This window comes from Pseudophryne corroboree, chromosome 2 (assembly GCF_028390025.1).
Source record: "Pseudophryne corroboree isolate aPseCor3 chromosome 2, aPseCor3.hap2, whole genome shotgun sequence".
NCBI classification, from domain to species: domain Eukaryota; kingdom Metazoa; phylum Chordata; class Amphibia; order Anura; family Myobatrachidae; genus Pseudophryne; species Pseudophryne corroboree.
Genome location: NC_086445.1, coordinates 110,724,218 through 110,746,503, shown reverse-complemented (window position 1 = coordinate 110,746,503; position 22,286 = coordinate 110,724,218). Strand labels below are relative to the sequence as shown.

Here is a 22,286-nt window from a genome sequence, read left to right as displayed (position 1 = left end):
GATGGGCAGAGAAGTGGGTTCCGGCCATTTCCGCAATTCACGTTCCGGGAGTCGACAACTGGGAAGCAGATTTCTTAAGCCGTCACACGGTCCACCCGGGGGAGTGGGAGCTTCACCAGGAAGTGTTTCTCTCTCTAGTCTCTCGGTGTGGAACACCCTACATAGATCTCATGGCGACTCGCATCAACAAAAAGCTTCCTCTTTAAGGGTCGTGCACTCAGGATCCTTAAGCGATTCTGGTCGATGCCTTGGCAGCCCCATGGCAGTTTCAGCTGGGATATGCGTTTCCACCAATCCCGTTGATTCCACGCTTACTTCAACGCATCCGGCGGGAAGGTCTGCCGGTCATTCTGATAGCTCCGGATTGGCTGCGTCGTCAGTGGTACACTCTTCTGCGCGGCATGGTCGTCGTGGAGCCTTATCGTCTCCCTCTACGACCAGACCTTCTCCTTCAAGGACCATGTCACCACCCCGATTTAAATCGGCTGGCTTTGACGGCATGGTTCTTGAATCCAGCATTTTAAGAGCTAAAGGATTATCTCGGCCAGTCGTACAGATTATGATTCAGGCCAGGAAGCTGGTAACTTCTGGAATTTATCACAGGGTGTGGTGCATTTACATTGCTTGGTGTGAAAAATGCGGATTGACACCGGACCTATTTAGGGTGCCTCGTCCTATTGTCATTTCTTCAGGGTGGCCTCACTAAAGGTTTGCGACTTTCTTCACTAAAAGGCCAGGTTTCTGCCTTATCGGACCTTTTTCAAAGAAAATTGGCTCTCATTCCAGAGGTACAGACTATTCTACAGGGTGTTATTCAAATTCAACCACCCTTTGTTCCCCCGGTTCCTCCCTGGAACTTCAATTTAGTCCTTACGGCCCATCAAAAATCTTCGTTTGAACCTTTGGAATCTGTGGAACTACGATTTCTAACGCTCAAAGTTGTTGTTTTCCTTTTGGCCATTGCCTCAGCCAGACGGGTTTCGGAGTTGTCGGCTCTGTCTTGCCTTTGTTGGTTTTTCATGATGACCACGTGGTTTTGCGTACAAAACCTTCTTTCCTTCCGTTTTGTATACTTACCGTAAAATCTGTTTCTCTGATTCCATCTGGGGTACGCTGCGATCCCTCCCGTATGTTTGTCTGGTTTAGTGGTTATATTCTGTTCTATCGCTATTGGCTTGGCTAAACGTTAACTGAGTTACTGACTAGTCAGGCTGGAGATGGGAGGGGTTAGAGGAAGGAGGAGTTAGTTTTTTTGTAGGTTCTTTGCCAAACTCCCCTACCACACACTGTAACCCACAAGTAACGGCGCAGCGTCCCCCAGATAGAATCAGAGAGAGATTTTACGGTAAGTAAACAAAAATCCCTATTTTGGGCAGCTATTCTCATCATGTGACGAGGGGTCCATGGGCTCTTCTGTAGTCAGTGCAGGGGCTTATTATGAAAGGATTCTGCAGTCTGCCTCGGAAGCTTCAGAGTCCTGCTGTGTTTCAGTCCTTGGGTGTGGTCAGACTCCAACTCTCGGGTGTAATGCAATGTTCTGAGAATTCACACCTAGAAGATTTAACATGCTATTTGAGGCAGTACAATTTGCATGGGGATTCATTCGAAAACTGACTTCCCAGCAGACTAGGTGATATTAGTGATGTGCGGTGAGGTAAATGGCTGAGGAGGCACTGGCTAGAACCAGAGCCAGATATACACATAATATATACATGTGGGCATTATTCACATGTGCAGCAGTATATACATGTGGGCATTATACACAGGTGCAGCCGTATATACATGTGGGCATTATACACAGGTGCAGCAGTATATACATGTGGGCATTATACACAGGTGCAGCAGTATATACATGTAGGCAGTATACACAGGTGCAGCAGTATATACAAGTGGGCATTATACACAGGTGCAGCAGTATATACATGTGGGCATTATACACAGGTGCAGCAGTATATACATGTGGGCATTATACACAGGTGCAGCAGTATATACATGTGGGCATTATACACAGGTGCAGCAGTATATACATGTGGGCATTATACACAGGTGCAGCAGTATATACATGTGGGCATTATACACAGGTGCAGGAGTATATACATGTAGGCAGTATATACATGTGGGCATTATACACAGGTGCAGCAGTATATACAAGTGGGCATTATACACAGGTGCAGCAGTATATACATGTGGGCATTATACACAGGTGCAGCAGTATATACATGTGGGCAGTATACACAGGTGCAGCAGTATATACATGTGGGCATTATACACAGGTGCAGCAGTATATACATGTGGGCATTATACACAGGTGCAGCAGTATATACATGTGGGCATTATACACAGGTGCAGCAGTGTATACTGCTGTAAATTTGGTAAATGTTGATCAAAGATGTATGGATAAGGTAGGCGGGGGGGGGGGGGGGGGGGGTCACTGCCTCACCTGTTAAGATGTTTTGCTCCAGAGTTTTGACTATAACAGTGATTACAATATAATTCAAAGAAGATATTTCTAACATATTCTTTGTATATTTCATATCATTTTTATAGTCAAAACTCTGGAGTCTGATTGGAAAGGCTCTGCCCACCGCATGTCACTAGGTAATATGTAGGGTATGAGTTTAATACTTTGTGTATGGATAATTTAGTGACTAAACTACTCTATACTCCAAGGATCCAGTGTCCCACAGTGGATTCAGAGAGAACTTTTTTAATGCAAGTATAAAGTAGTGTATATGTACTGTATTTTCTATTTGCTTTTTCAAGATTACAAAATATAATACGTCCCTTAAATATATCATAGACATGCAATGTACTGTTTGCCTCTTGCTGTGAAATGCTAAATAAAAGATATACAGAAAACGTGACCATGTATTTTCAGTATGGCTGGTACAGAACTATTCAGTGCATTTGGTTTACACTCTATCTTGTAATCTACTTGGCCATTAAGCTTTTAAACATTTCCAAAATTCTCATTTAGTTGTTAAGAATGCTACTGTATATTGCAGTCATATAGTTGGATTGTTGTTACCATATGTTATAGAACTACATCTTGTGAGCTTTTTTAATGATATTACTGTGTTCTAAAGCTCTGGCCTGTGTTTAATTTAAGGTTACAAATCGCTGCTTGTTTGATTTCACGGCACCCAACCAGCCTGCCAGATGGTGAACTGACGCCATTACTGACCGTTCTCCACCAGCTGCTGGCCCAGCAGAGGCGAGGGGAGAGGGCCACATTTGTGCTCAGATGTTTGAAGGAGGTTGCTGTTTGCCAGAGGGAAAAAACTTACATGACTATAACTCCCAAATCAGATCTGCAAAAGCTGTGGACAAAGATCTGGGCTGTTACTTTACGCAGCATTAGCTCTCCGCAAACAGAGGCTGAGAGCTTTGCCTTGTTAGGTGTCATCTTACAAGGAGGTCTAGTGCCGGCTGACAGAGATTTCTGGAAGGTCTTCTCAGGATCTGCTGGCAAACCATCCAGGTAGGTCACATATCGGGTCATTCCTGGTCCGTTTCACTGCCTGAGCCCATACCACTGCTAAAGGCAGCACAAGTATGAAATTAGTATTTTCTCACCCTGTTTATGTCTATAATCTAGTCTTTTGCTGTCACTCCTCTGATTCTGCAAATGGGGTGGTGATTGGTGAGTGAATGATACGGTCACTATTTACTTCTATAGTATATCAGACGCACTACTCCAGGCATGGCCAACCTGTGGCTCTCCAGCTGTTGTGAAACTACACATCCTAGCATACCCTGACACTGTTTTAGCATTCCCTAATAGCAAAACTGTGGTAGGGCATGCTGGGACCTGTAGTTTTACAACAGCTGGAGAGCCACTGGTTGGCCAGAACAGCGATACACTGACAGCTGGAAATTAACCTTTTTGGGTCATTCACTGACGAATAACTTTCAGTATAGAAGCAACGATAGGGGCTGGGAATTATAACACGGAATATGGGTGACGTCTATGCAGGCTCAGAATAAGGGCCATGATACTGAAAGAACTTACTCTGGCAATAGTTACTGAGTTTAGGATAGTTTTATTAAAGTTCTTACTATTTACCACAATTCTCGGGAACGTTGTTCCAAATTTCTTAATTTTTGTAAAAGTGTGTAGTGATGTGACACACAATTGTTTATTGCTGGTATAGGGTATTATTTATGCATGTGACAGAGGTTTCCAAACCTGAATTCCTTGCTTACAGCTCCACAGTCCACTGCTTAAGTCTGGCTCTCACCTCCTGCACTGTGCCGGACCATCTCACTTCAGGCCTGGAACAACCTGTGCATGAGAGCAGTGGGGGCAAAAGGTGGCTGAAGGAAGAGATCATTAAGTGGCTACTCTTCGGCCATCAGGACGACCAGATGGAAGACACAAATGAGCATGCCCCACTCATAAATAGGTGAGCATATTTCCCGTATACCATCATTACAGGATACATGTTCATTAAAGTGGAAGCATTGGATCACAAATCTAACTAGGAGTTAATATTTACTTGTATTTGTTTATTTTTTTTGTGTGAGGTTTTTCAAATAGTATTACATTACTGTAGGTTCTCATTTTGTCTATTTTATCTTTGGGAGGACTAGAGGTGATTACATGCACTAATATTTTGCAAATATAGCTGCAATGCTACCTTTATTCAGTATATTTGTATTTGTAAAGACACATTTATATTGGAACACATAATTAAAGGAGTTTCATCACAGATGACTAGGAAATTGATTATGTAATTTATAGAAACAGTAGTAAGAAGCGAGAGAAACAAAGGATCAAAGGGAAGTGAGGAAGGGGGACATAACAAATGAACAATACAAGACATAAACAGAAGGGCAATGAGGCGTCAGAGCATAGATACAGTACACCAGGCAGTCCACTGCAGTTATACTATTCATCAGTAACAGCCGGCTTCTTCATTGTATCATTTTCTGAGGGTATGGGTCGTTGGATGACACAACTTAGGACGACCACTATTGGTCGACAGGCATTAGGTCGACAGGATCACTAGGTCGACATGGTCATTAGGTCGACATGTACGAGGTCAAAAGGTCGACATGAGGGTTTTTTACTTTTTTTGGTGTCGTTTTCTTCGTAAAGTGACGAGGAACCTCAATTAGTGCACTGTGTCCCCTTGCATGGCTCGCTTCGCTCACCATGTTTCGGGCAAGGTGCCTCGCTGCGCTACCGCTGCACTCGGCACAGATTACCATTCCTAGTTGTAGTCCACGTGGATTGTAAAGTATGAAAAAGTTTAAAAATTGAAAATAAAATGTGAAAAACTCATGTCGACCTTTTGAACTGTCGACCTAGTGACCCTGTCGACCTAGTGACCCTGTCGACCTAATGACTGTCGACCTAAGTGGTGTCGACCTAATGACCGTATCCCTTTTCTGAAGTCTTTCCTTTAGCACACTGGGCTTGAAGTGACCAGTGCAAAACATTAGTCTGCTTCAACCCAGTATCTCAATGCTGAGGCCAGGTGTACGGAATGATTTACATCCAGCACATCCCCTTCTTTTACTAATGGCCCTCGTTAGATACAACAAGCAACAGCGTAGGATGAGGGTTCTCCATTTATTTTACACATTTCATTCTAGCAGATAAAGGGCAAACATTGGCTTAAAGCTTCAAAGGATGGTGAAAGTGGCCATTATCACTATCAACGCGCATTTGCAGCAGCCCTGACCTTGGCTCAAGTGATTCGTCTGATCGCAGTGCTCAACTATTATTACCCCGCGGATTCGCCTACGCACCCAGGACATGCCTTCTCTGCTTCGTCTGCTTGTAAACGCCCAGGTGCCGCCCAGTTACTCCCATTCAGCTGCAACTGGAGATGTCTGATTTCTTAATCAGCCCTGTAATGTCTAATTATTAACTTACTATAGGCGTGCCTGGGATACAAGTACATTTGTATTTCTCTGGCAAGAGCTGACCGTATTATTTGTTGCTTTTTTGCAGAGCATTCTACTTTTGTTCAAATGTATTGTGACTTTGTGGTTTATCTATCTCCGGGGAATGTTTCCCAAGTGTTGACAGAAACATATTAAAATATTCTGCAGGAAAGCAGAACTGCTTACTGAATGCATGTTGACTGCTCACTGTCTGCAGTTGTAAATACAAGTACTGTATGTAACCAGATAACTTATTCCTAGAGTGTCGTTCTCAGACGTTCTTATTTTCCGTTTTGAAGGCTGTGCGCCAGGAACATGGCTCAGAGGTGGCGTGCTCTTATGTACAGAACATGGTGCCTCAGAGGTGGCCGCTAATCGTATCTCTGCTGCATCTTTGTACGCATCGAATGTATGAAAATATGCAAATGACCCAGAAGGTGGGATTTGTACTGAGACCCCCCTGACGGCATCCACCACTTATGTACAAAGTCGCACCATCGAACATCTGACTATGGTCACTCAGAATGTCCAAAGACATTGTCGAACTAAGATGCCGGGGCCATTTTGACTGCTTAAGAAGAGGCAGTAGCAGGCAGAGACAAGCCCACGAAATGGTCGTGACATGCCTCCATTTTTGTAACCATATCCCCTTTACTCCCATCCCCCCTATAAGAGTCACTGTCTGTCAATCTGTCTGTGTCCTTACCCACACTATGGGGTCTGTGTACTAAACCCCTAAGTGGATGCTGGGGACTCCGTAAGGACCATGGGGATTAGCGGCTCCGCAGGAGACTGGGCACAACTAAAGAAAGCTTTAGGACTACCTGGTGTGCACTGGCTCCTCCCACTAAGACCCTCCTCCAGACCTCAGTTAGATTCTTATGCCCGGCAGAGCTGGATGCACACTAGGGGCTCTCCTGAGCTCCTAGAAAGAAAGTATATTTAGGTTTTTTATTTTACAGTGAGATCTGCTGGCAACAGACTCACTGCAGCGAGGGACTAAGGGGAGAAGAAGCGAACCTACCTAACAGGTGGTAGTTTGGGCTTCTTAGGCTACTGGACACCATTAGCTCCAGAGGGATCGACCGCAGGACCCGACCTTGGTGTTCGTTCCCGGAGCCGCGCCGCCGTCCCCCTTACAGAGCCAGAAGCAAGAAGAGGTCCGGAAAATCGGCGGCAGAAGACTTTGGTCTTCACCAAGGTAGCGCACAGCACTGCAGCCATTGCTCCTCATGTACACCTCACACTCCGGTCACTGATGGGTGCAGGGCGCTGGGGGGGGCGCCCTGAGGGCAATATATGACACCTTGGCTGGCAAATCTACATCATATATAGTCCTAGAGGCTATATAGATGTAAAATTACCCCTGCCAGTATTCCAGAAAAAGCGGGAGAAAGTCCGCCGAAAAAGGTGCGGGGCCATCTCCCTCAGCACACTGGCGCCATTTTTTTCTTCACAGTGCAGCTGGAAGACAGCTCCCCAGGCTCTCCCCTGTAGTTTTCAGGCTCAAAGGGTTAAAAAGAGAGGGGGGGCACTAAATTTAGGCGCAATATATGTATACAAGCAGCTATTGGGGGAAAAATCACTCAGTTATAGTGTTAATCCCTGCATTATGTAGCGCTCTGGTGTGTGCTGGCATACTCTCTCTCTGTCCCCCCAAAGGACTTTGTGGGGTCCTGTCCTCAGTCAGAGCATTCCCTGTGTGTGTGCGGTGTGTCGGTACGGCTGTGTCGACATGTTGGATGAGGAAGGTTACGTGGAGGCGGAGCAGAGGCCGATAAATGGGATGTCGCCCCCTGTGGGGCCGACACCAGAGTGGATGGATAGGTGGAAGGTATTAACCGACAATGTCAACTCCTTACATAAAAGGCTGGATGACGTAGCAGCTGTGGGACAGCCGGCTTCTCAGCCCGCGCCTGCCCAGGCGTCTCAAAGGCCATCAGGGGCTCAAAAACGCCCGTTACCTCAGATGGCAGACACAGATGTCGACACGGAGTCTGACTTCAGTGTCGACGAGGTTGAGACATATACACAATCCACTAGGAACATCCGTTACATGATCTCGGCAATGAAAAATGTGTTACGCATTTCTGACATGAAATAAAAGGGGTTTTATTTTTGGGGAGAAAAAGCAGCCAGTGTTTTGTTCCCCCATCAGATGAATGAATGAAGTGTGTAAAGAAGCGTGGGTTCCCCGATAAGAAACTGGTAATTTCTAAACAGTTACTGATGGCGTACCCTTTCCCGCCAGAGGATAGGTCACGCTGGGAGATATCCCCTAGGGTGGATAAGGCGCTCACAAGTTTGTCAAAAAAGGTGGCACTGCCGTCTTAGGATACGGCCACCTTGAAGGAGCCTGCTGATAAAAAGCAGGAGGCTATCCTGAAGTCTGTATATACACACACTCAGGTTCTATACTGAGACCTGCAATTGCCTCAGCAAAATAGTGCTGCTGCAGCGTGGTCTGATACCCTGTCAGATGATATTAATACCCTAGACAGGGATAATATTTTGCTAACATAGAGCATTTTAAAGACGTCGTCTTATATAGGAAGGATGCACAGAGGGATATTTACCGGCTGGCATCCAGAATTAATGCAATGTCCATTTTGCCAGGAGGGTATTAGAAACCCGGCAGTGGACAGGTGATGCTGCCTTTAAAAGGCACATGGAGATTCTGCCTTATAAGGGTGAGGAATTGTTTGGGGATGGTCTCTGGGACCTCGTATCCACAGCAACAGCTGGGAAGAAATTTTTTTACCTCAGGTTTCCTCACAAAAGCCTAAGAAAGCACCGTATTTTCAGGTACAGTCCTTTCGGCTTCAGAAAAGCAAGCGGGTCAAAGGCGCTTCCTTTCTGCACAGAGACAAGGGAAGAAGGAAAAAGCTGCTCCAGGCAGCCAGTTCCCAGGATCAAAAATCTTCCCTCGCTTCCTCTGAGTCCACCGCATGACGCTGGGGCTCCACAGGTGGAGACAGGTGCGGTGGGGGCGCGTCTCGGGAACTTCAGGGACCAGTGGGCTTGCCCACAGGTGGATCCCTAGGTTCTGCAAGTAGTATCACAGAGATACAGGCTGGAGTTCGAGGCGACTCCCCCTCGCTGTTACCTCACATCAGCCTTGCCTGCTGCCCTCGGAGAAAGGTAGTACTGGCGGCAATTCACAAGCTGTACTTCCAGCAGGTGAAATCAAGGTACCCCTCCTTCAACAAGGCCGGGGTTACTATTCCAAAATGTTGTGGTACCGAAACCAGACGGTTCGGTGAGACCCATTCTAAAATTGAAATCCTTGAACACTTATATACGAAGGTTCAAGTTCAAAATGGAATCGCTCAGGGCGATTATTGCAAGCCTGGAGAATTTCAGGGTATCACTGGACATCAAGGATGCTTACCTGCTTGTCCCTATTTACCCTCTTCACCAGGAGTACCTCAAAATTGTGGTACAGGATTGTCATTACCAATTCCAGACGTTGCCGTTGGTCTGACCCGGCACCGAGGGTATTTACCAAGGTAATGGCCGAAGTACTTATCCCGTACTTGGACGATCTCCTTATAAAGGCGAGGTCCAGGGAGCAGTTGTTCGTCGGAGTAGCACTATCTCGGGAAGTGCTACCACAGCACGGCTGGATTCTGAATATTCCAAAGTCGCAGCTGGTTCCTACGGCGCGTCTACTGTTCCTGGGTATGGTTCTGGACACAGAACAGGATAAAAAGGGTTTCTCCCGGAGGAGAAGTCCAAGGAGTTGGCGTCTCTAGACAGAGACCTCCTAATACAAATACAGGTGTCGGTGCATCAATGCTCGCGAGCCTTGGGAAAGATGGTAGCTTCTTACGAAGAAATTCCATTCGCCAGGTCCCATGCAAGGATCTTCCAGTGGGATCTGTGGGACAAGTGGTCCGGGTCGCATCTTCAGATGCATCGGCGGATAACCCTGCGGAAAATCATGTGTTGGCACTGTCAGCAGTGTTCATTCCCGGAGTGGACAACTGAGAAGCAGACTTTCTCAGCAGACACGACCTCCACCCGGGAGAGTGGGGACTTCATCCAGAAGTCTTCCAAATGATTGTACACCGTTGGGAAAGGCCACAGGTGGACATGATGGCGTCCTGCCTCAACAAAAAGCTACAAAGATATTGCGCCAGGTCAAGGGACCCTCAGGCGATAGCTGTGGACGCTCTGGTAACACCGTGGGTGTATCAGTCGGTGTATGTGTTCCCTTCTCTGCCTCTCATACCCAGGGTAATGAGAATAATAAGAAGGAGAGGAGTAAGAACTATACTCATTGTTCCGGGTTGGCCAAGAAGAGCTTGGTACCCAGAACTCCAAGAAATGATCTCAGAGGACCCATGGCCTCTGCCGCTCAGACAGGACCTGCTGCAGCAGGGGGCCTGTCTGTTCCAAGACGTACCGCGGCTGCGTTTGACGGCATGGCGGTTGAACGCCGGATCCTGAAGGAAAAGGGCATTCCGGAGGAAGTTATCCCTACGCTATTTAAAGCTAGGAAAGAAGTGAACGCAAACCATTATCACCGCATATGGCAGAAATATGTTGCGTGCTGTGAGGCCAGTAAGGCCCCAAAAGGAGGAATTTCAGCTAGGTCGATTTCTGCACTTCCTACAAGTCAGAGGTGACTATGGGCCTAAAATTGGGTTCCATTAAGGTCCAGATTTCGGCTCTATCGATTTTCTTCCAAAATAGAACTGGCTTCACTGCCTGAAGTTCAGACTTTTGTTAAGGGAGTGCTGCATAGTCAGCCCCCGTTTGTGCCTCCAGTGGCACCGTGGGATCTCAACGTAGTGTTGGATTTCCTGAAGTCGCATTGAGTTGAGCCACTTAACTCCGTGGAGCTACAATACCTCACGTGGAAAGTGGTCATGCTGTGGGCCTTGGCGTCGGCCAGGCATGTATCAGAATTGGCGGCTTTGTCATGCAAAAGCCCTTATCTGTATTTTATATGGATAAGGCGGAATTGAGGACTCGTTCCCAATTCCTTCCTAAGGTGGTATCAGTTTTTCATGTGAACCAACCTATTGTGGTGCCTGCGGCTACTTGGGACTTGGAGGATTCCAAGTTTCTGGACGTAGTCAGGGCCCTGAAAAATATATGTTTCCAGGACGGCTGGAGTGAGAAAGACTGACTCGCTATTTATCCTGTATGCACCCAACAAGCTGGGTGCTCCTGCTTCTAAGCAGACTATTGCTCGCTGGATCTGTAGCACGATTCAACTTGCACATTCTGCGGCTGGACTGCCGCACCCTAAATCTGTAAAAGCCCATTCCACGAGGAAAGTGGGCTCTTCTTGGGCGGCTGCGCGAGGGGTCTCGGCTTTACAAATTTGCCGAGCTGTTACTTGGTCGGGGTCAAACACTCTTGCAAGAGTCTACAAGTTTGATACCCTGGCTGAGGAGGACCTAGAGTTTGCTCATTCGGTGCTGTAGAGTCATCCGCACTCTCCCGCCCGTTTGGGAGCTTTGGTATAATCCCCATGGTCCTTACGGAGTCCCCAGCATCCACTTAGGGCGTTAGAGAAAATAAGATTTTACTCACCGGTAAATCTATTTCTCGTAGTCCGTAGTGGATGCTGGGCGCCCATCCCAAGTGCGGATTGTCTGCAATACTTGTATATAGTTATTGCCTAACTAAAGGGTTATTGTTGAGCCATCTGTTGAGAGGCTCAGTTATATTTCATACTGTTAACTGGGTATAGTATCACGAGTTATACGGTGTGATTGGTGTGGCTGGTATGAGTCTTACCCGGGATTCAAAATCCTTCCTTATTGTGTCAGCTCTTCCGGGCACAGTATCCTAGCTGAGGTCTGGAGGAGGGTCTTAGTGGGAGGAGCCAGTGCACACCAGGTAGTCCTAAAGCTTTCTTTAGTTGTGCCCAGTCTCCTGCGGAGCCGCTAATCCCCATGGTCCTTACGGAGTCCCCAGCATCCACTACGGACTACGAGAAATAGATTTACCGGTGAGTAAAATCTTATTTTTTTAGTCACATCCTGACATGACAGGAGCTGATTGGCTCGTACTTTATCTCCATCCACTTTATCTCTCTCCAAGTCTTAATACATAGGACCCTATGACTGGTACGCAAGTCCATTGAGACACATGCGCAGTGCGACTCTGAAGCATGCATACACTAAAAACATAGGTCCGCACTTCATCCACCTCTGAATCAGGTGCTAAGGGCCTCATGCCTCAGTGATGTAAATTCTAGTGAATTAGAGGCTACATTTTCATACATATTGATTGATTATAATGGAGCAGCACGGTTGGTGTATTGGTTAGCATTAATGCCTCATAGCACTGAGATCTTGGAATCAATTCCCACCAAAGCCCTGTGTGGAGTTTGTATGTTCTCCCTGTGTTTGCATGGATTACCCCCTTTCTAATTGCATCTCCACTTGCGATTGAAGGGGTGTAACAGTGCTGTAACGTGTGGCTGTCACTCAGGTGTCTTTAAGTGAGGGCGTATTGTCGCAAGATGTGGGCTATACAGTGTTAGATGTGGGCATAGATATGCCTGATTACAGATGGATCCTTTGCACGTGTAGGCTGGCCCAAGTCTACCCTAATAATGAGGAGGAGCACTATCCAACCAAGTGTATGGACAAGTGTTTGATGCGTGCAACAGGCAACTATAAGCATTTACGGCCTGATTCAGAGATGGACACAAATGCAGTTAGTGTGATTTTTTTTCTGCTTCGCAACTGCTGATATCCGCAAGTAAAGCTGCCGCCCAGAAATAAAGAGAGACGCCCACTGGAACTATCGCAACTCACAATTGTGTACACGTTCGCAGACTACATGCAAGAACAGGGAACATCGGGCTTTAAGGGTAGACCTATGAATAAGCAGACTGGACACTGCAGTAGTGACGCAGTCACCATGCTCTGTACATAAGAGCTCGCAGCTGACGGCGGATAGCCCCCAAACAGTCCCTTCCTGTCAGTCACTTTACAAATAAATCGCCATTGTGAGCGGGATCGCAGCAGCACCTTGATGCATGTGCACTGCAATCGTAGCACATGTGCAGTATGAAAATAGTTCACACGCATGGAACATCGGCTTTTTGTCCATCTCTGAATCATGCCCTTAGTTCTGTGCATTTTCACCAATTTGTTTCCGCCCTGCGGCAAGTCCTTTATCTGAACCACTGGATGGGTCAAGTTACCTTTAAATAAACCTTCTTACTTTGAAAGTCCATGGAAACCTGATCCTAGTAATGAGACCTGTTAAAGAGTTTTCTGTGTTTTTATTTCTCTAACGTCCTAAGTGGATGCTGGGGACTCCGTAAGGACCATGGGGAATAGCGGCTCCGCAGGAGACTGGGCACATCTAAAGAAAGCTTTAGGACTATCTGGTGTGCACTGGCTCCTCCCCCTATGACCCTCCTCCAAGCCTCAGTTAGATCTTTGTGCCCGAACGAGAAGGGTGCACACTAGGGGCTCTCCTGAGCTTCTTAGTGAAAGTTTTAGTTTAGGTTTTTTATTTTCAGTGAGACCTGCTGGCAACAGGCTCACTGCATCGAGGGACTAAGGGGAGAAGAAGCGAACTCACCTGCATGCAGAGTGGATTGGGCTTCTTAGGCTACTGGACATTAGCTCCAGAGGGACGATCACAGGCCCAGCCTGGATGGGTCCCAGAGCCGCGCCGCCGGCCCCCTTACAGAGCCAGAAGGCAGAAGAGGTCCGGAAAATCGGCGGCAGAAGACGTCCTGTCTTCAACAAGGTAGCGCACAGCACTGCAGCTGTGCGCCAATGCTCTCAGCACACTTCACACTCCGGTCACTGAGGGTGCAGGGCGCTGGGGGGGGGGCGCCCTGAGACGCAATAAAAAACACCTTGGATGGCAAAAAATGCATCACATATAGCTCCTGGGCTATATGGATGCATTTAACCCCTGCCAGAATACATAGAAAAACGGGAGATAAGGCCGCCGATAAGGGGGCGGAGCCTATCTCCTCAGCACACTGGCGCCATTTTCCCTCACAGCTCCGTTGGAGGGAAGCTCCCTGTCTCTCCCCTGCAGTCACTACACTACAGAAAGGGTTAAAAAAGAGAGGGGGGGCACTAATTACGCGCAGTATTAAAGATACAGCAGCTATAAGGGGAAAAACACTTATATAAGGTTATCCCTGTATATATATATATATATATATATATATATATAGCGCTCTGGTGTGTGCTGGCAAACTCTCCCACTGTCTCCCCAAAGGGCTAGTGGGGTCCTGTCCTCTATCAGAGCATTCCCTGTGTGTGTGCTGTATGTCGGTACGTTTGTGTCGACATGTATGAGGAGAAAAATGATGTGGAGACGGAGCAGATTGCCTGTAATAGTGATGTCACCCCCTAGGGGGTCGACACCTGAGTGGATGAACTGTTGGAAGGAATTACGTGACAGTGTCAGCTCTGTATAAAAGACAGTGGTTGACATGAGACAGCCGGCTACTCAGCTTGTGCCTGTCCAGACGTCTCATAGGCCGTCAGGGGCTCTAAAGCGCCCGTTACCTCAGATGGCAGATATAGACTCCGACACGGATACTGACTCCAGTGTCGACGGTGAAGAGACAAATGTGACTTCCAGTAGGGCCACACGTTACATGATTGAGGCAATGAAAAATGTTTTACACATTTCTGATAATACGAGTACCACCAAAAAGGGGTATTATGTTCGGTGAGGAAAAACTACCTGTAGTTTTCCTGAATCTGAGAAATTAAATGAGGTGTGTGATGATGCGTGGTTTTCCCCCGATAACAACTGATAATTTCTAAAATGTTATTGGCATTATATCCTTTCCCGCCAGAGGTTAGGGTGCGTTGGGAAACACCCCCTAGGGTGGATAAAGCGCTCACACGCTTGTAAGGGCTCTACCCTCTCCTGAGATGGCCGCCCTTAAGGATCCTGCTGATAGAAAGCAGGAGGGTATCCTAAAATGTATTTACACACATACTGGTGTTATACTGCGACCAGCAATCGCCTCAGCCTGGATGTGCAGTGCTGGGTTGGCGTGGTCGGATTCCCTGACTGAAAATATTGATACCCTAGATAGGGACAGTATATTTTTCCCTATAGAGCATTTAAAAGATGCATTTCTATATATGCGTGATGCACAGCGGAATATTTGCCGACTGGCATCAAGTCTAAGTGCGTTGTCCATTTCTACCAGTAGAGGGTTATGGACACGTCAGTGGTCAGGTGATGCGTATTCCAAACGGCATTTGGAAGTATTGCCTTATTAAAGGGAGGAGTTATTTGGGGTCGGTCTTTCAGACCTGGTGGCCACGGCAACAGCTGGGAAATCCACGTTTGTACCCCAGGTCGCCTCTCAACATGAGAAGACGCCGTATTATCAGGCGCAGTCTTTTCGTGGACAAGCGGGCAAAAGGTTCCTCATTTCTGCCCCGTGACAGAGGGAGAGGAAAAAGGCTGCAGAAATCAGCCAGTTCCCAGGAACAGAAACCCTCTCCCGCCTCTGCCAAGCCCTCAGTATGACGCTGGGGCTTTACAAGCAGAATCAGGCACGGTGGGGGGCCCGTCTCAATGAATTTCAGCGCGCAGTGGGCTCACTCGCAAGTAGACCCCTGGATCCTTCAGGTGATATCTCAGGGGTACAAATTAGAATTCGAGACGTCTCCCCCTCGCCGTTTCCTAAAGTCGGCTTTACCGATGTCTCCTTCTGACAGGGAGACAGTTTTGGAAGCCATTCACAAGCTGTATTCCCAGCAGGTGATAATCAAGGTACCCCTCCTGCAACAGGGAACGGGGTATTATTCCACACTGTTGTGGTACCGAAGCCGGACGGCTCGGTGAGACCGATTCTAAATCTAAAATCTTTGAACACTTACATACAGAGGTTCAAATTCAAGATTGAGTCACTCAGAGCAGTGATTGCGAACCTGGAAGAAGGGGACTACATGATGTCTCGGGACATCAAGGATGCTTACCTTCATGTCAAAATTTACCCTTCTCATCAAGGGTACCTCAGGTTTATGGTACAGAACTGTCACTATCAGTTCAGACGCTGCCGTATGGATGGTCCACGGCACCCCGGGTCTTTACCAAGGTAATGGCCGAAATTATGATATTCCTTCGAAGGAAGGGAATTTTAGTTATCCTTTACTTGGACGATTCCCTGATAAGGGTAAGATCCAGGGAACAGTTGGAGGTCGGTGTAGCACTATCTCAGGTAGTGTTGCGGCAGCACGATTGGATTCTCAATATTCCAAAATCGCAGCTGGTTCCGACGACTTGTCTTCTGTTCCTAGGGATGATCCTGGACACAGTCCAAAAAAAAAAAAAAAAAAGGTGTTTCTCCCGGAGAAGAAAGCCAGGGAGTTATCCGAGCTAGTCAGGAACCTCCTAAAACCGAGCCAAGTCTCAGTGCATCAATGCACAAGGGTTCTGGGTAAAATGGTGGCTTCCTACGAAGCAATCCCATTCGGCAGATTCCACGCAAGAACTTTCCAGTGGGACCTGCTGGACAAATGGTCCGGGTCGCATCTTCAGATGCATCAGCGGATAACCCTGTCACCAAGGACAAGGGTGTCCCTCCTGTGGTGGTTGCAGAGTGCTCATCTTCTAGAGGGCCGCAGATTCGGCATTCAGGACTGGGTCCTGGTGACCACGGATGCCAGCCTGCGAGGCTGGGGAGCAGTCACACAGGGAAGGAATATCCAGGGCTTATGGTCAAGTCTGGAGACATCACTTCACATAAATATCCTGAAGCTAAGGGCCATTTACAATGCTCTAAGCTTAGCAAGACCTCTGCTTCAAGGTCAGCCGGTGTTGATCCAGTCGGACAACATCACGGCAGTCACCCACGTAAACAGACAGGGTGGCACAAGAAGCAGGAGGGCAATGGCAGAAGCTGCAAGGATTCTTCGCTGGGCGGAAAATCATGTGATAGCACTGTCAGCAGTATTCATTCCGGGAGTGGACAACTGGGAAGCAGACTTCCTCAGCACGACCTCCACCCGGGAGAGTGGGGACTTCACCCAGAAGTCTTCCACATGATTATAAACCGTTGGGAAAAACTCGACAGGTATTGCGCCAGGTCAAGGGACCCTCAGGCAATAGCTGTAGACGCTCTGGTAACACCGTGGGTGTACCAGTCAGTGTATGTGTTCCCTCCTCTGCCTCTCATACCCAAGGTACTGAGATTGATAAGATGGAGAGGAGTAAGCACTATATTCGTGGCTCCGGATTGGCCAAGAAGGACTTGGTAACCGGAACTTCAAGAGATGCTCACGGAGGATCCGTGGCCTCTACCTCTAAGAAGGGACCTGCTCCAGCAAGGACCCTGTCTGTTCCAAGACTTACCGCGGCTGCGTTTGACGGCATGGCGGTTGAACGCCAGATCCTGAAGGAAAAAAGGCAATCCGGATGAAGTCATCCCTATCCTGATCAAAGCCAGGAAGGATGTAACCGCAAAACATTATCACCGCATTTGGCGAAAATATGTTGCGTGGTGCGAGGCCAGTAAGGCCCGACGGAGGAAATTCAACTGGGTCGATTCCTACATTTCCTGCAAACAGGAGTGTCTATGGGCCTGAAATTGGGGTCCATTAAGGTTCATATTTCGGCCCTGTCAATTTTCTTCCAAAAAGAACTAGCTTCAGTCCCTGAAGTTCAGACGTTTGTAAAAGGGGTACTGCATATACAGCCTCCTTTTGTGCCTCCAGTGGCACTTTGGGATCTCAATGTAGTTTTTGGGTTCCAAAAGTCACATTGGTTTGAACCACTTAAATCTGTGGAGTTAAAATATCTCACATGGAAAGTGGTCATGCTGTTGGCCCTGGCCTGGGCCAGGCGCGTGTCAGAATTGGCGGCTTTATCCTGTAAAAGCCCTTATCTGATTTTCCATTCGGACAGGGCGGAATTGAGGACTCGTCCTCAGTTTCTCCCTAAGGTGGTTTCAGCGTTTCACCTGAACCAACCTATTTGTGGTGCCTGCGGCTACTAGGGACTTGGAGGACTCCAAGTTGCTAGACGTTGTCAGGGCCCTGAAAATATATGTTTCCAGGACGGCTGGAGTCAGGAAAACTGACTCGCTGTTTATCCTGTATGCACCCAACAAGCTGGGTGCTCCTGCTACTAAGCAGACTATTGCTCGTTGGATTTGTAGTACAATTCAGCTTGCACATTCGGTGGCAGGCCTGCCACAGCCAAAAATCTGTAAATGCCCACTCCACAAGGAAGGTGGGCTCATCTTGGGCGGCTGCCCGAGGGGTCTCGGCTTTACAACTTTGCCGAGCAGCTACTTGGTCAGGAGCAAATACGTTTGTAAAATTCTACAAAATTGATACCCTGGCTGAGGAGGACCTGGAGTTCTCTCATTTGGTGCTGCAGAGTCATCCGCACTCTCCCGCCCGTTTGGGAGCTTTGGTATAATCCCCATGGTCCTTACGGAGTCCCCAGCATCCACTTAGGACGTTAGAGAAAATAAGAATTTACTTACCGATAATTCTATTTCTCGTAGTCCGTAGTGGATGCTGGGCGCCCATCCCAAGTGCGGATTGTCTGCAATACTGGTACATAGTTATTGTTACCAAAAAATTGGGTTATTGCTGTAGTGAGCCATCTTTTCTAGAGGCTCCTCTGTTATCATGCTGTTAACTGGGTTCAGATCACAAGTTGTACGGTGTGATTGGTGTGGCTGGTATGAGTCTTACCCGGGATTCAAGATCCTTCCTTATTGTGTACGCTCGTCCGGGCACAGTATCCTAACTGAGGCTTGGAGGAGGGTCATAGGGGGAGGAGCCAGTGCACACCAGATAGTCCTAAAGCTTTCTTTAGATGTGCCCAGTCTCCTGCGGAGCCGCTATTCCCCATGGTCCTTACGGAGTCCCCAGCATCCACTACGGACTACGAGAAATAGAATTATCGGTAAGTACATTCTTATTTTTTATTTAATTTTTTATCTGTGGTAAAACTGAAGTGAATTAAAATCAGTTACACTATAACATATTTGGAAATTTAGGATTGTAGAACCATCTCACTACGTTTTGTTTTTGTTTACAGGTACTTTTCTCACCCTGCCTTCCAGAAAGCTGTAGTGAGCATCACAATGAAGGACTCTGGCGCTGCTATGACTTATTTTGGAAGTCTGGAGTGGTGAGTACGAACAGCCAATATATAGAAATTATTATATTAATACTACATCTACGATCCATTACACTGACATGCGGGGGGACGCCCAGCACAGGGCAAGTCCGCCCCGCATGCCGGGTCCAGCCCCCCGCGCAAACAGGTGAAAGCATCACACGGTGGCGATACTTTCGCACATTGAGGGTAGCCCTCTGCCTGCACAGCCTAGCTGCGAAGGCAGGCGGCTACCCGCCATGTGTCGGGCAAAATGTGCCTGTGACATCATACAGCCACCTCAGCCTGCCCCGCAATGTTCTGGACACTCCTGCGCTGTCTGGACCGCGCCACCCCTTAAACGCCGAGTTGGTGCCCCCTTCCGCCCCACTAATGCCTCTGCTTGTCATTCAGGCAAAGGCAATCGCAGATGTAAGATGCCATTGCATCTCACAGTTTGCGCACACGCAGTACAGCTTCTGCGCGTGTGCACACTTCACAGGGCTTCAGCATGCGAAAGCTGCCGCAGCAGCCTTCCATTCTGAATTAGGCCCATAGGCTGTTGTGGGTTCCTGTCCCATGACTTTTGAACTGTTGAAGCAGCACTTGTAAGGTAAGTGATCCTCTTGCCTGGCATGGTCACATCAGATGCAACCATGCGTGCAAGTGCTCTATCTGACCTGGTCGCACAGGATGCGACCAGTGAGATAGTGAGTGTTAGCAGCGACATGGAAGGGAAACTTACCTCCGCTGCTGCTCTCAGTGAGACCAGAGAGGGTTAAAATTAGGCTGCAGGTAGGGGTCGAGGGTTAGATTACTTGCCTAGCAGGTGTACGGATTCTGCTCGTTTTGATGCCACTGACGGTCTTCTGACCGCCGGCATCCCAAGCGCTGGCATCCCGTACCCTACCCGTATAATCACCTTATGGCTCTGATCAGGTCATCCAGACCAGACTAGTAACGACTTTTGGGATAACCGCAGAAATTATATAGGGATGTATATTCTGGATAAGCGGTGTATATACGGTCTATGAATAATGTTTATCTCTGATCTCTTTCACCATAGTGTTTTTTTCTGTTTCTAGCTCACACCATAGAAAAGCAAGTGAAGAGAACAGTTTCTCCGATACTGAAGAGCTCTTCCTTCTCTCGTCATTTAATGATATTACTGTGCCGACCAGTGTGGCTGCCTCAGGACCTGGCAGGGAGTGCAGCTCCCCGTGTCTGACCGTGCATCAGTGTATCAGGGAGAAGCTGCAGTTGGACCTACTCACTGTTTTTGAACAGCTGCATGACGGCTACTCCCCTGAGGTACTGGAGACTCGTACTAACCAACTGGGTCACGTTCGTTTTAACATGTGATCATTTTATGCCGCACTGTTACTGGCCAGTATGGTAACAATTTTTTAATATAATTTAATGAACGCTCGATTGCGAGATTTCTCCATGAGTAGACATAACACCCATGTAAGGCTGTTGTAGAAGACCAGAATGATGACGTCTAGCTGTGTGTGGTGTGAGCCCTCCTGGACCCGAAGGGCAGATGTGCACTGCACACTCTGCCCCCATACGCCACTGCATACTTTCTCATCAGTCTCACTGGATTCAGTATGATATACCGGTGGACGTCAGTATACCGATAGCGGCATCCCAGCCACCAGTGGGGCCAGCGCTAGAAAGCCCCTTGTGGGCTCGCTCCGCTGTGGGCACGGTGGCTCGCTGTGCTCGCCACAGGTTATATTCTCCCTCTATGGGTGTCGTGGACACCTACAGAGGGAGATTAGCCTGTGTCACCGGGATTCTGACGTCAGCATTTCACCGCTTGTCGGGATTCCTTCATCTGTTTTGTTCTCTCCGGGATCCCAACTGGCCGTATACTAACCACTTCCCATTTCACTGCTTATTTCTCACTGTTATGTCTTATGTAGGGTACATAGTAGATTAGACCGATTGATATAATGACTTCGGTAAGCATACACACTTACCAATCGGGCGCAGAAAATGTGCAGTCCGACAAACCATTTAAATGTGTCTGCTCACTTCTGATGTTGTTTGCAGTGGTTCCTGCAGCCAGCATACTGTACATGCGCTCGTGGTGTTGTTTATCTGTAACCTATATCGCATCTGCTGTGCAGCATGGCCAATGCAAGATTTCTGAGAAGGATGCCATTCACAGATGTATTGTGTGCACACAGGCAGATGGCTGCTACGATATATCGTTCGTTGGCTGTACGAACAACATATTGCCTAGTGTGTACCCAGCATAAGTCCGCATATAAGGGCTGATAAAGAGTGTTTTGGTTTCCACGCAGTTTCCCAATGCTTGGCGGACTGTGCATGTGTAGGAGACCCAGTGTGCATGTGCCTCCATACAGCAGATACGTCAGTCACAGTGCCTCATAATCCTCAGCATGATTACCGTGCTGCTGGTGTTTGTGGGCGGCGATGGGGAGCGTTGCAGAAAACGGGGGGACTGCTCTGTCTTCTTGGCGTGTCAAAGCCAGAGGCTTAGTCCTCAGACACAGCTTCACTAGGGGCATCGTTTTGCAAAAGATGCCACCTGCGACGTTATGCTATACACTCAGATCTGATGCGATTCAGCATAGCGATGCATGGCGTGTATCGAACCACCCTGGATTGTGTGGGGGTTGAGGTGCCAGAAGGTACACTATTGAAAAACAAAAGTAGTAATAAAATTAAAATACTTCCTAGAATCTCTGTTTGTTTATTCCAAAGGCACTAGATAAACAAACCTGAATTGCAGGTGGAGAATGGATGAAAGGTTAAAGGGGGAGGGGGGGTTCATACTTTTTCCTCAATTGTGTGTGTTCGATCTCTTATAGTGTACTAGGTAATAAGGATTAGTGCTTTGCGGTAGCTAAGCCACAAAATCCGTGGCATGCTACACAGGGCTGTTTGGCACAATTTGCATATAGGTGTATTTGGACATATCTGTATAATGATTTTATATTACTATTGATATACTGTATTTTCATATTACACTTTGATCTCTATACCTGTGTTTTTCTTAATTTAAATAGGGCTGGTTTAACAATTACACGTTAGTATTTATATACCAGTACGTGCAATGTAAATCTTGTTACTGTATGGATGATTTGTTTTTTGTTTGTTTTTGTTCTTTCCTGAAGACCACACCTGCTGATAGCCTGGTCCGATGTGCAAGCCTGTTGACTGGAGTACTGGCCTGTTACTGCCATGCTGAGGTCATCAGTGTAGAGGATGCTGTCAAAGATGCTCTATTCCAAAAAGCAAAGGTGAGTGCTGCAGTCACTTACCTACAGTAGGTT

At 47.6% G+C, this 22,286-nt stretch overlaps 1 protein-coding gene across 3 annotated transcripts in view; it reads left to right on the top strand.

Moving 5' to 3' along the window:
* ATM (ATM serine/threonine kinase) overlaps window positions 1–22,286 on the top strand; it is a 434,777-nt gene that overhangs the window by 100,781 nt on the left and 311,710 nt on the right. For all 3 annotated transcript variants that reach the window (XM_063951603.1, XM_063951598.1, XM_063951604.1), the window contains exons 10-14: window positions 3,110–3,481; window positions 4,209–4,406; window positions 18,919–19,011; window positions 20,064–20,289; window positions 22,128–22,253. In XM_063951603.1, the coding sequence (XP_063807673.1) occupies window positions 3,110–3,481; window positions 4,209–4,406; window positions 18,919–19,011; window positions 20,064–20,289; window positions 22,128–22,253 (1,015 nt within the window). The remainder of the gene's footprint in view (window positions 1–3,109; window positions 3,482–4,208; window positions 4,407–18,918; window positions 19,012–20,063; window positions 20,290–22,127; window positions 22,254–22,286) is intronic.